Here is a 14,259-nt window from a genome sequence, read left to right as displayed (position 1 = left end):
TTTCCTCTGAAGTACGTGAATCTGTATTTGGTCTGTCTCTTGATGCTTGTCTGTATGCTCCCCTGAACTAACTGAATGCTAACTGAATGCTGGCCTTTTCCCCTGAACTAAGTGAATGTTGTCTGTATGCTAACTGAATGCTGGATTAAAGTAAGCTGGTCAACCCCTTCACCGTGCTTTCCTTGTTTGAGCAGATAAAAAGAACCTGTGCTTTTCCAGCATCCCAGCAGCGTCCTGGGTCCCGGCAGTGTCCTGGGTGCATCTTACGCCCCCACAGAAGCTGCTAGCTGGGTTGTTAAAACATATGGCGTAGTCTTAGTCAGGATCTGGCTTTAACAAGAGAGCATGGCATTTTGGGGTGCTGGGTTGGTTGAATGTTTCCATGTTTTTGGACTTCTCTTTGTACTTGAAGTGGCTATGGTTCTGTGGAGCCTCAGGAGCAAAGAAAACAGTCAGGTACTTTGGACCCTTAGGAGCAAGGAAGGCCTGAAGGAAAACAGGCGAGTGGAAGTGCTAGGTGAGGTTTCCCAGGGGCCCAGAGCAGGAGATAATCCCTTCCTCCCAGGGCTTAAGCTGATAAGCCTGGCCCTGAAGGACTGTGCTGAAAGGGCCAATGTCCTGAGATTGTATTGTACATGGAGTTTTGAAACAGGAGCAAAAGGGTCTTGCTCCATTGATAGAATAAAGTTGGGAGCTAAGGTATGGGTAAAACGGAAGCCAGATGAAGTCATACTCGGAGGGAAGGTGGCCTCATGTGATTAACACAGGAAAGCTTGTACATCTGGGGAAAGGCTGGGAGGACAATCCTAGTCTCCATCTAGGGTGGGATGCTCTTGGCTTCCTCAGCTTGTTCCCTTTGAAAAGAAACATTTCCCACCTGAGTTTGGCTTCTGATATTGGATCTTTGCATAACTGAAATCTCAACCAAACTGGAGATGATTTTATTTAAAGGATAATAGCCCATACTTGCCTACTTTTTTGTTCTTTGTTTTGGTTAACTTTGTTGCTAGTTCTGTCTCCTTTAGGCTTAAGTACACTGCACGTGGTGACTGCCAGCTTGCTGAAAGAACTGACCTCTGGAATGGGACTCTTTGGGGCAGGCACAGCTCTACGTCCAATTTCAGCATGAAGAAGCTATGGAAAATGAGACCTTCACCCCTTACCCCAAGATTTTGAGCCCCAATTGTTTGGGGGGGGGGAATGATGATAGTGTTCTGAGTACTTATTTTGTGTTATTCTTGCTATGTTGTTTTATTATTATGATGTTATTGATCCTATGTAATGGATACAAAGATCTAGGGGTGGACATTTGAATTATTAATAATTATTTTGGGATGATTGATTGAAGAGTTTATCTGGCTGGGATCTAGGGGTGGATTACATTTGAATCATAAACCAATATTTGGGAATGTCACCGAATGATATGTTTTGCTTTATTGTGAATATGTTTTAGTTTCCTTTGTAATTGTATCATAATGTGTGTGCTCTAGGATACATAATCTAGTAAGACATGTATCCTAGAGCACAAGGGGTGGAGTGTAACCGGAATGGCCTTTGTTTTCTTTGAGTGACTCAGCCTACCTCATCGAGCCTCTGGATGCTGTGGCTTGCTCTTCCCGGGCAGGAAGTCCAGCCACCATACCAGGAATCAGAACTTCCTGTGTGATGAGTCATGGGGCTGGCTGAGGGGAGGTGTTAGCTCCAGAACCTGTTCTACGTTGGGGGGGAGGCCAAGTCAAGAACCAATCGGCCCTGGTCATTCAGGCAGTGCTTGATGATGTCAAAAACTCTATAAGAGGGGAGAGGACAGCTTGAAGCTCTCTCTTTCCTTTTCTGGTTGGTGTGGGAAGCAGCGGCAAGCAAGCGTGACTCTGGGCCAGCCCTTGCTCTCGGGCTGAGCCCAGATGTTGGTAACTATGAATTGTATTGGGTCTGTCTGTTGATATTTGTAACTTGTTTGTATTTTGGTTTTGAGGTTCAGGGTGCTGGTTTGTCTTTCCCCCGAACTAAATGAATGTTTTGAACCTCAGGGTGCTGGCTTTTTTCCCCTGAAGTACGTGAATCTGTATTTGGTCTGTCTCTTGATGCTTGTCTGTATGCTCCCCTGAACTAACTGAATGCTAACTGAATGCTGGCCTTTTCCCCTGAACTAAATGAATGTTGTCTGTATGCTAACTGAATGCTGGATTAAAGTAAGCTGGTCAACCCCTTCACCGTGCTTTCCTTGTTTAAGCAGATAAAAAGAACCTGTGCTTTTCCAGCATCCCAGCAGCGTCCTGGGTCCCGGCAGTGTCCTGGGTGCATCTTACGCCCCCACAGAAGCTGCTAGCTGGGTTGTTAAAACACCCCAATGTGTCTTTCTAGCCCTGATGCACACAATACCTTTCATGTATTCCAAGTACAAATCAGACTAGACTAGTAGCTATTCTGTACTTTATTAGGTTGGTCCATGTTTAGAATTCATTCCTACAATACCTCTCACTGCTGACAATCTTCTTCCTTCAAGTCCAACGTGGATGGATCCTTCTGTGAACTTATTTCTCTTTTCTCCATCCAGCAAAGTATCCCTAAATGCTTTTAGATTACTTTGGATCTTTCCTATGCCTCTAATTCTATTCTGACCTCTATCATTTGCATACAAGTCTTATTCCTTCCCTTCCTCCTCCCCCCCCCCCACCCCATGCAATAGAGTATAAACTCCATAAAGTGGGGAGTGTTTTATCTTTGTATTACTGTTATCTAACACAGTGTCTTGTATGTGCAGGGACTTACTGTTTAGATTTAATTGAGATGTTAGTCCTACTTGGCATTAGTAGGGTCTTGTAAACTCAACTTCTGACAAGTACTCAGTCCTAAAAACCTGTAACCTACAATGAATGGGGGTGGGACTTTTTCATAGTGGATGTCTTAATCCAATTGCTCAACTTCAATCCAAAAATATCTAGGTAATAACCTAGGGCACCTAGGGGCACTATGTGGTGCAGTGGATAGAGCACCAGGCCTGGAGTTACGAAGATTTGTCTTCTAAGTTCAAATCCAGCTTTAGACACTTAATAACTGTGGACCCTGAGCAAGTCACTTAACTCTGTTTGTCTCAGTTCCTCATCTGTAAACTGAACTGCAGAAGGAAATGGTAAAACTATTTCAGTATCTCTGCCAAGAAAACCCCAAACAGGTTCACGAGGAGTTGGACAAAACTGAAACAGCTAAATAACTAACCTGTGGAGACACACAACAGGATCAATTTACATTTAAATAATTGACCTTGTTGAACTGGTTAAAAACTTAGCCTGGAAATAGTGTCTCTCAAACATCAGAACTCTGTCAAAAGGGAAACATGGGAAAAATTAGCAAATAGAATCTTTAGCACTTAATTGTATGCTAAGTTCTATTGTTCTTATGTCTTGGTATAGATAACTTATGTGGGCGTATGCCTCTGACTCTCCTTTACAGATCATCTTGGATTATGTCTATCTGAAACTCCCCAATTGTGAATCCTCCTGGGATCTCTAAGCATCTCCTGGAGCCAGGGTTTGCAGCCAACTTCCTCAAAATGTCTGCTGAAGTAGAAACCAATATGGCCAATGGTCAGCCTGATCAACAGGCAACACCCAAATCATCATCAAAGAAAGAAAAAAAGAAAGGTACAGAGGATCTTCCTGACCTGATATTTTGGAAAAGAAAAATTACATTTTCCGTGAGTTTGTTACTTTAGTGTTAGAGAAATTCTGACACCAAGGAAGAGCTGAGCCAGCGAGAGAAGGAAAAGATACTTTCGCTGAATCGCCAATAAGTATAAGATTAAATGAAATCTACCAGAGCCTGAGAAAATAGGAACCTTTGAGAAAGATTATTCAACTTAAATAGAAAATAGGGGACGAAACTATGGTTTTTTTTCAACTGAGAAGGTAATTAGAGAAGAGATGTTATACTTGATTGTCACAAGAAGCATGATTGCTTTGTCACTTGGGGACCACCATGAAGTTTTTTAATAACTCTCAATTTTCCAAAACTAGTCTCTGTGTTTGTTACATCCATCTTTTCCCTCTATATCTTCTCTCCTCACTCCACCCCAACACCCACAACACTCCATTAAACCAAGAAAAGCAGACCATTACAGTAACTATTTGCCAGGTCTGGCATCCATAATCATCTGATCTGGATTTACAATTGATGGATATTTATTATGACCTTGAGATTCCTTTACCCCACTTGATAAGAGAAATGTAATCTTGCCTCATGAAAGGAATTAGAATTTTTTTTAATGATAGATGTGAAAGGAGGGAAGGTGGGAAGTCAATGCTAATCTACATCTCTGTCTATACAAAGACTCCAACTTCTAAGCAGCTGCCTTTTTGTAGTGGTTTTATTTACATTATTATGGCCTTTGCAATTACAGCTCTGTATGTTTTGCTCTGTTAGTTTGTAAAAAGTCTTTCCAGATTTCTCTGATTTTCTCATTCACCATTTTAATGGAAAAATAATATTGCATTTCGTTCATATGCCACTAGTTCTGGAATAGCATTTTGTTTCATGAAAAATATTTTCAAGGGAACACCATGACACCAGTCTAGAGTAGTTGAGTAATGAGATCTGCAAGCCCCATTGAAGGTCTTTAGACTTCTGTTGTCAAAGCACAAGAAAAAGGGAGGGTGTTGTGGCTATAAGCAATTTAGATCTGGATGAAATCTTCAGCACCAAGATGTTACTAGGTAACATCTCTTTCATATCTTCTTAGGGATGTGGAACTAAATCAAAGCATTCTTTTTTCTTTACACTCTACCCTTCCCCTCCATTCTCTGAGTAAAGTATTACTGAATGTGACATTGCCAAAAGACAATCAGAGATGGAAGAAAACTAAACAGCTGACTTGCTCAATTAACTGGATTAATCCTTGTGTAACCAAGAGACAAGAGTAGCCATAAATATTCTGAAACCTTGTAGACGTTGTGAAGCATGTTCATTCCTGAGTCTTGTGTCAAATACTTCATACAGCTTTTACCTTAGGGTTATATTTTAATTTATAAGCTTTAATTTTTTTCCTTCTCTAGGGACAGAAAAGACAGATGAATATCTCTTGGCCAGGTTCAAAGGTGATGGAGTAAAATACAAGGCCAAACTAATCGGCATTGATGATGTGCCAGAGGCAAGAGGGGATAAAATGTGTCAAGACTCTATGATGAAGTTGAAGGTAAAGACTTGACCTCTGTAATACAGGGAGAAATGAATGATATCAATGTGCAGTAGCAAAGCAGAATGATGGTTGGGGTGGTGAGGCACAGTTGGGCTCTCCACTGTCAGGGCAGTATAGCCTCAAGGGCAGAAGTTTGAGTAGTAGTAGGGCAAGAAGATGGCATGGGCATGAAAGGGATGGAAAATAACAAACATCAAAGGTTGTTGTTTTCTATATTTGAGGGAAGTCATTGGTGATTATTTTGACTATTAAAACTAGAAGCTCTTTTAACACAGATATTCATCTTTCTGGAGTGATTAATCATACTGTGTTTAGTTTCCATCACACTCCTCCCCCTCAGCCCCTATTTAAATGTTTAACCAGGTTCTTAACATGCCTACATCTGCTATGTGGACAGTGACCCAATGTGAATATTAACACTCACCCTGACATGATCTTCAGCTTTAAATCTCTCTTCTTTCCCAACCCTCCCTTCCAGGGAATGTCAGTAGCTGCTCGGTCTCAGGGACAGCACAAACAGAAGATCTGGCTGAACATTTCTCTCTCTGGAATTAAAATAATTGATGAGAAAACTGGGGTAAGACTCCACTAGCATTGAACTTGGTTTTTGACTGTCCTTGATGTCACTAGCTGGTTTTGAGAACTTGGAAACTTGAGTGAGTAAGCTTCCTTCACTCCACCTGAAGCTCTGTAAGAGAAATGCGATCTTGCCCTTGGGGGTGCTGGATTTTTTTCTTTATTTTTTTTTAACTAGAAAGAGAGGAGAGTGAAGAAAATGAGAAATCAAATGCTAATCAATTCTTTTTGTGTGCAAATTCTCCAACCTCATGAAATGTTGTTAAACTAGACAGACCATTTTGGAATGGTTCTCCCTTATTACGCGTAACTCAGCAACAGCATCTAAATAGGAACATCCCTTCAAATGATCATTTAAGAATTGGGTGGCAGAAGAGAGGAAATATCTATTCCTACAAAGGCTGGAGCCTTCTCTCTAAACCACCATTAATGGCTTTCTTCTCAAGCGAATCTACTGGCTTTTAGACCTCTTATATCCTCCTTATACCCTACTTTAGGTTTTATTTTAGCCAAGAGACTATGTAGGCCTACTTGTTTCTTAGTTATTCCCTTCGAAAACTTCTGGTCCTCTAATCTTCCCTTTATTTAGTGCTTATACTACAGCATCTAAAAAAAAAACAACTTTGCAGAACGAAAATAGTTTTAACAGAAGATGCATTGTTTCCATTGAGGTTTTTTACTGCTTGCCCTGCAAGGGAAAATATGGCTTTAGCAGTCAACGAGAGGCCAGAATTTTTTCTTCCCTCAAATTCTAGCTCCTTGAAGGGGCATGTCTAATGTCAGTCAAAGTGCGAGGTGCTAGTAGTGCTGACTGGTCAATGGCCTTTGCGGTTTTCCAGAAACAAGTTATAAATTTGTCACAGGTGATCGAGCACGAACATCCTGTAAACAAGATCTCTTTCATTGCCCGAGATGTGACAGACAATAGGGCTTTTGGCTATGTGTGTGGAGGAGAAGGACAGCACCAGTTCTTTGCCATAAAAACTGCACAGCAGGTAAGAACTCTAGGGCCCAGGGGTAGTGAGGGAGGGGGAGTATATAGGGGAAGGAGAGGGGAACTGAGATTAAAATAAAAGGGATTTTATACATTACACACACAAAAAACAATTCTTTCCAATATTTCCCTGAAATACCACACTTAGCTATGGATACATAGAGAAGTAGGTGAGGTAGAGATGCATCTGACTCCATTTCTTCTCTCCTTCGCCCTCCTCTAAGGCAAATATAAACAATTCAGAACATGGCAGATAGAAGGGGGGTGGGGAATGCCTAAGTGTGTCTTCAAGCAAACATTGACAACCAAATAAAAATAAATTATACAAATTGATTTTCTAGTCAATGGGACTTTGATTTTTGGGGCGGGGGGTCCACCTTACCTATCTTTGTATGTTTAACCCACAGCACCTATTTTTCTCAGTTTTCAAATTTAAGAAACAAAAAGAAAAACCTGAATTCCTTTTAGGAAGCCCTAAGCATCTAGATTCCTTCTTTATTTTTCATTTGGACCCATTTTATTTTAGTGATGGTTTTTATTTTTTAAATTGCTGTCACTTTTCAATGATTTCTTTTCCGTTCTCTCCACCCTCTTCCTTCCATAACAAAGCAGCAGAGCTAAGGAAAACAAACCTACACATTAACCATATATGACAGCATATGCCTTGTTCCACATCTGTAAGAGCATCAGAGCAGAGAGGCATGCTTAAGTGAGTCAGCATTCTAAACACAATTGGTTACTTCCATCAATCAGAAAACGAAACCTATGTGACATAGCCTTTTTTTAAAACCATTTTAAAAAGAATTGGGGCTCTAGACAGAACAGAAAAAAAGAACAGTGAAGTATAGCTCGATTTGAATGAGCTTTCTTGGCAGTTCTAGAACTAATTTATGACTGATAAGAGTCTCCTTGGCTGAATACAATGCACAAATATTCTTGTTACCCAGCTGGGAGCTGTCTTGAAAGCAGTTAAGTGTGGTAAGACTTAGAGGGGATCCAGAATGTCTTCATCTATGCTAATTTGAATATACTTTAAATTTGAATATACTTTGATATACTTTAAAATCTATTTATTGGTGACCATTTGATAGGCACAATGTAGCAGCCATCTTTGTATGGACTCATCCTATCTAGATCCTAGGGTAATAGCTATTTATAGAATGATATCTATCTATAATATATACATATATGTGTTTGTGCATTTGTGCATGTGTATCTGATATTGGCAATGTACAGGGAAGACCTAGAAACAATTAGAATGCATTGAATAATGATAGGAAAACACTAGCTTGTCAATTCTCTAACATGAATAATGGAGTCAGGAAGATCTGGGTTCATATTTTAACTCAAGTACTTGCTTAGTTCTGACTCCACCCAGATTAACCTTGCTAAGGCTCAATTTCTTCATCTGTAAAATAGATACTTGTAGCACTTCCTTCACGGGGCTATTGTGAGGAACAAATAAAAAGTATGTGAAGTGCTTTGAAAGCCTTAAAGCAATATGTAAATGTGAGCTGCACAGTACCCCAGTAGAATGGAATAGTGGAGAGATCACTGACCATGAGTCCAAGAAAATCTGAATCAGATTCTGCCTCTGAAATATACATGTTCTGTGATCCTGGAGAAGTCATGTAACTAAGTTGTTTCTAAGTTGTGGCAAAGGTGCTGACCTGCACTGGTAGAGGCAGTCTCCTGGCCTGGGATTTCTGGATGCCAATGAAATCAAAGGTTCAGTCTCTATCCCCACCCTACTTATTGAAAAGATCTATTGTTTGATAAGCATGATTCATCTTCTGATGATGATCGCAACTCCTCTATTCCCTGGTACTTCTGGTTGTCTTTATGAGCTGCTGTGGCTAAAATATTTAATAACCTGGTGGCCAGCCTTTGAGTGATGAGTCTTTGTACTCAACAAGGCTGATTCTTAGATGGCAGACATGTCATCTGTCACTAGGCCAATTCTCAAAGCCCTTCCAACTTGGCAAGTCCTGTCAAGCTTTGTGTGCCCCTGGCCACAGCTTTTGAAAATCCCACAATACAATGAGGTTGCCTGGCAGAATTTCAGTAGAGATGGCCCACATTACCTGACTCACTCCAATCAGTCTATTCAATTGCAATCTTCATCCATGAATGGGAGAAGGTTTGGGATGAAAGAAGAAATTTGTTCTAATCTACAATTTAACAAGGGGGAAGAGGAAAAATAGCTATCTAGGAATCACTAAATATTTCTCTTTGTTTTCAGGCAGAACCATTAGTAGTTGATCTTAAAGATCTTTTTCAAGTCATCTATAATGTCAAGAAAAAGGAAGAAGAAGATAAGAGAAAGGCAAGTACTAGAGTGTGACAGGGTGGCAGGAATAGATAGCTCGACAGGTTGTTGGGGTTTTTTTAATTACTTCAGTCATAGAGCATTCGGGTTATTGTATCTGAATGTATTGCTTATCACTGAAATACTTGACTTTAATCTCTTGTCAAGACAGCCACAGATCATAGTACCATTTTAATTGACCTGCTTGGGAAACACTTGGAGACCATGGGGTTAGCACAAATCGAGGCTTCCGGTGTAACCCTAAGGGTTGGCTTTAAGACATGGTTAGATTAAGTCAACAAAATCTGTTGTAATCTGTAGCTGCATGGGGAGGTGAAGGAACACTTTTTTTTCTGAGCTAGAGAACCCATAGTCAGGTCTCTTTTTCCAGATTCCTTCTCTTCTTTTACCCAGATCAACTCTTCTGAATCCTGGGTGGTATTCAGAATCAGTCCATATATTCAAGGGTCCTATGAGTTAGGGGTACCTAGGGTCCATAATGATTTTAGAGAGCCATAGGGACATTGTCTATCTTTCTGAGGAGCCAAGGAAATTTTGCTAGCCTGTTTATGCCATGTGGCATTGTGCCAAGTTACATGGAATTTTAAAAGCTATTTCATTTTCCTGAAGTTTTAGGATGGAAACAAGTGAGTTTTGTTTTTTGTCTGTCTGCCTTAAGTAGCTACTACTAGGTGAGACCACAGTGGTGGTACAGATTTCTGGGAAATCTAGGTATTTTAGCAAATGCTGCTAACATAATTTTCCATTTTATTTTTATTTGTAGACTGAAGAAGCCAACAAGGCAATTGAGGTAAACTTGTTTCTATGCTTATATGTGTTGCACTATCCCTCTCTTCTAATTGAAACAGAGTATTCTCCAATACAAAATCCAGACTTTTGTTTAGTGATCCATTAAAATTGGGAATAAATACTTAATTAAACTATAGATTTTGGAGTCAGAAGACCCAAGTTCAAATCTGGGCTCCGCTACTTACAACCTATATTACCTTATACAAGACAATAACTTCTCTGGGTTTTCTCTTAAAAGAAGTGGTTGGATTAGGTTTCTCAGGGTCTCTTCCAGCTCTAACATTTTATGATCCTGTGACTTTTTCAGAATGGGAATAAAGACCTGCTGACACTTCATGACCCAGCTAGCAAAATGAAATTGGTATGTCCATGAAGTCTTATGATTCTGTCCCAATTGTATATATACTATGCTCTGTGGATAATGCTAATGTAGCCATAAAACTACCAAAATCCCATTATCACTAAGAATTCAGTATGAATTCGTATTCTAATATGACTGCTATTTTAATGTTAATGTAGTAACATAGTACTGGTATATGTCTGAATCTAATCAAAATTGCTTTTTTAAGGGTGTTGACCAGATGGATTTGTTTGGGGACATGTCCACACCTCCTGATCTAAATAGTCCAACTGTAAGTATGTGGGGGAACAGGCAGGGGGAAAACTTTAGCACTTATCCTGTAATTTTATTTCAAAATATCAATAGCCAGAAGATTTGCCTTTTCTAGCAGGAAATGCATCCTAAGTTGCCATATAGATTTTCACTTGTAAATCACTTGTAAATCAGGCAAGTTGAGCTTTAAAAAAAAATTGCATCATCTTACAACCTGTACTTATCATCTGAAAAACAAACTAGTTAAAAATATCTACCCTTTTAGGTATTAAACACACACACACACACACACACACACACAAACACACGCACACACAGAGATAGAAGCCAATTAGAACCTGTTGACAAAATCAACTTCGACTTGAATATTCAGATGCCAGAATTCAAGATGAAAACTTCACCCTAGCCTGTTACTTTTCTGTTACTTTTTCCTATGTAATCGATGTCAATTCATTGTCAAGCTTGTAATTCAAAAGGTTTTAAAAACAAGAGCACCAAAGGAAACATGGGACTGGAAATAAGTTAAATTTATTTTTTTTCTTACTCCTGGCCCATTGTTTCTTTCTGTTTGTGGTCCAGATTGAGAAATTAAATGATTCTCAGTCAGTCAGCAAGCATTGATTAAACACCTACTATGTGTCAACCTCAGCATAGAGCACTAGTGATGCAAAGAAAGGCAAAAATATTGTCTCTACCTTCAAGGAGCTGACATTCTAATGGGTAAACAACATGTAGACAGCTTAAGGATATACAAGATGTACACAGAATAGATGAAAGTTCATAACAACTTGGGATATGATTTTTGTTCTTATACTTTCTCCCTGCCTCAAACTCCCACTCATGCAAAAAAAAAAAGGCCTAGTTTAGCTATTTCCAAGTAAAACCTGTGTACATCAACAGTCCCATAGCATCTGAATATTTGGGACCTTCCCCCTTCCACCCACACACTTCCCCTCGATTTCCTATAGCCTGCATTGTACTACCCTTCCATAGCTATCAGTCAAGTGTTTATGGAGTGTCCATAGGTTTGTGTTAACATCTGGCTCCTACCTCTTGAGGAGTACCCAATGTAATTGATGTTATAAACAAGCACTATCAGTATAAGTAAAGAGAGAATGTGATTAGGGCAGGCAGAGTGTGTGTAAAAGTCAGAGGGGTTGAGGACAGACCAATTGGGAGAAGCTTCTTAGAGAAACACAACAGGAAATGACAAAAGGCATTTCTTGGAGAGTGGCATCTGGAGCGAACGTTCTCTGTCTAGAACTCCAGGCCAGCATCTATCAAGGCCAAGCCTGGCTCTTGAACAAAGCCTTCCCTTATGAGCCTCATCAGAAGAGCTCTTCCTTCTCAGAAAAAAATTCTCTTTTCTATCACACTTCAAAGTTTACAGAGTAGTTCCTATGAAACAAAAAAGGGGGTGTTTTTCCCACACTAGTGAAAGAGAACAATGATGCAGCCTGTTTCATGTAGCAGATATTCTTATTTCCTGTGGCATAGGCAGTAAAAGTATCTACAACTGACAGATGAGGAAACTCAGATTAACTTGGCCAAGTTCACCCAGCTAATAGTTATCTGTGTTGTGTTGAATAGAAGTTAATGTCCTTCCCACACTTCCACATTGCCTCTCTTCTGAAATGGCACCACACTGAACAGAATCATAAGATTTAACAATGGAAGGGATGAAAGGCAGCATGGTATATTAGAGAGAGACGTCTTCAGAGCCAGGAAGACATGGATTTGAGTTTTGCTTCTCTCTTTGTGACCCTGGGCAAGTCACTTCACTTTCACACTATGGGCCACTCTCTAAGACTGTAAATTATAGAATTACATTAGTAGAAGGAGTTTTCTCATCCAGGAGTGCTCCTGTGGTAATGAATACTGGTTGAGTGTTGATAAGGTATTTATAGACATGTCCTAGCTTTTGCTTCTAGATAATTTACCTTCAAGTTCTATTTCTCTATCTCTCACAGGTTATAATAATACTTTGCACATCATACATGTTCAGTTGCTTAAAATACTCAGTAAATTAGGGTAGGTAGAATGTAGGGTTCCATAAAGGGTGAACTTGGCACCAAGGGCACTGCACAGGCCAAAGCTGAGATTAGAAATGACAGTGGCTGGGGGCAGGGGGGCGGGGGGTGTGCTAATTGTCTGGCTGCTTAGACAAGATTCAAAAGGAAGAACCCAGGAGAGAAAAATTCAAGTAGAAGGCTATAGGCTGAACTAAATTTAAACTGACTGCCCCTAAGGAAGTAAAGTTTTATGCCTTAAAAATAATGAAAACATTAGGCACGTAACAGCCGGTTGCTAGGCTAGAAAATCAGGGTAACACTCTGGATATGCTTTGCCTCCATTTTTGTAAAGGGCTGACAGTTTTATCATGCTATGGACAAGGTGAAGAGCTAAAAGCTGGGAAGATTCAAACTCAAAACAAAACAATAGTAATGATTTAATCCCAGCTTGAAAAGATGTCTTGAGTGAAAGACCTCTCTGCTTGGCCCTGTGTTATATAGCTAGGCCCAGATCAGTGCGAACAGTGATTTCTCTGAAGTGGGCATGTCATTGGAATTCACACTACATATTTCCGTTGGGCTGAAACCAGTTGTTTTACATAATTATAACTTCAAATAACACAAATTGGAATATATGGGACTACTTAGGGAGGAATGCATTATTTGCGCTAATCCAGACCCTGCTGTAGTAATGCTTCTCTGGATGACTTTAAATAATGGCAGAGGCATATTTTCTCCATGATTAAATACAGCTTAGGTTACCAGCATCAAAAAATAGAGATAAGGGGACAGAAATGACAGAATTTAGTGAAAGAAAGATTTAAGAGACTCTAAGGGGGAGAGGGAGGGGGAGGAAATAAGAATTTATGTAGCAGCTACTTTATGCCAGGCACTGTGCTAAGTGCTTCACAAATATGAGCTCATTCGATCTTCACAACAACCCTGTGAGGTAGGTTCTATTATCGTTGCTACTCTACAGTGGAGAAACTGAGGCAAACAAGCTATGTGGCTTGTCTAGGGTCACAAAGCTGGCAAGTGTCTGAGACTGGATTTGGATTCATATCTTCCTGACTTGCCCTTTCTACTGTGCCACCAATTTGCTTCAGTATGCCTATCACAAACAAGAATTGAAGATGGTGTTCCAGCCTTGACTGAACAGAATACTAGTGGTAAAAATAAGCCTGGGATGAGGGAGAGAGAGAGACAGACAGACAGACAGACAGAGAGAGAAAGAGAGAGACAGACAGACAGACAGAGAGAGAGAGAGAGACAGAGACAGAGAGAGAGACAGAGAATACTGTAGTTTCCTGCCCCTCCCCCTTCAATTTCTGTGCCCCAAAATATGTTTCTAATGTATTTAAAAAGGACAACCCCACTGATATTGAATATCCAGCTAAACTAACCATGAGCTGGTTTGTGTTAGAGGGCCTGCTGCTTGAAACATCAAAGAACCTCTCATAGTGATCCTGGGCATCTCACATAGAGTCCTACCCAATCATCTCCTTAGAGATGATGGGACCTGAGTATTCTTTGAACATGACCAAGCTCCCTTTCTGTTAGACTGTTCACCCTCTCTCTGCCCTGAGTCCTTCCTTTAATAACAGCTTCTGAATGAAGAGGAAAATGGGAGAGGGCTACATAAAAATGAGGATGCTATGAGAAACCTTGTCTCTAAGGAGGGCAGCAGAGTAGAATAAAAAAACTAGGCAATATGAAGAATTTATCTTATGCACTGCTTGACTTGTCTTATAG

General features: G+C 40.1%; 1 protein-coding gene across 1 annotated transcript in view; it reads left to right on the top strand.

Moving 5' to 3' along the window:
- DAB2 (DAB adaptor protein 2) overlaps positions 1–14,259 on the top strand; it is a 66,388-nt gene that overhangs the window by 36,769 nt on the left and 15,360 nt on the right. The window contains exons 2-9 of the mRNA XM_036759865.1: positions 3,454–3,644; positions 5,052–5,191; positions 5,673–5,771; positions 6,634–6,765; positions 9,007–9,090; positions 9,857–9,883; positions 10,190–10,243; positions 10,452–10,514. Coding sequence (XP_036615760.1) covers positions 3,554–3,644; positions 5,052–5,191; positions 5,673–5,771; positions 6,634–6,765; positions 9,007–9,090; positions 9,857–9,883; positions 10,190–10,243; positions 10,452–10,514 — 690 coding nt within the window. The 5' untranslated portion in view covers positions 3,454–3,553. The remainder of the gene's footprint in view (positions 1–3,453; positions 3,645–5,051; positions 5,192–5,672; positions 5,772–6,633; positions 6,766–9,006; positions 9,091–9,856; positions 9,884–10,189; positions 10,244–10,451; positions 10,515–14,259) is intronic.

Source organism: Trichosurus vulpecula, chromosome 1 (assembly GCF_011100635.1).
Source record: "Trichosurus vulpecula isolate mTriVul1 chromosome 1, mTriVul1.pri, whole genome shotgun sequence".
In the NCBI taxonomy this organism is placed as follows: Eukaryota; Metazoa; Chordata; class Mammalia; order Diprotodontia; family Phalangeridae; genus Trichosurus; species Trichosurus vulpecula.
This window is presented reverse-complemented; position numbering and strand designations above follow the sequence as displayed.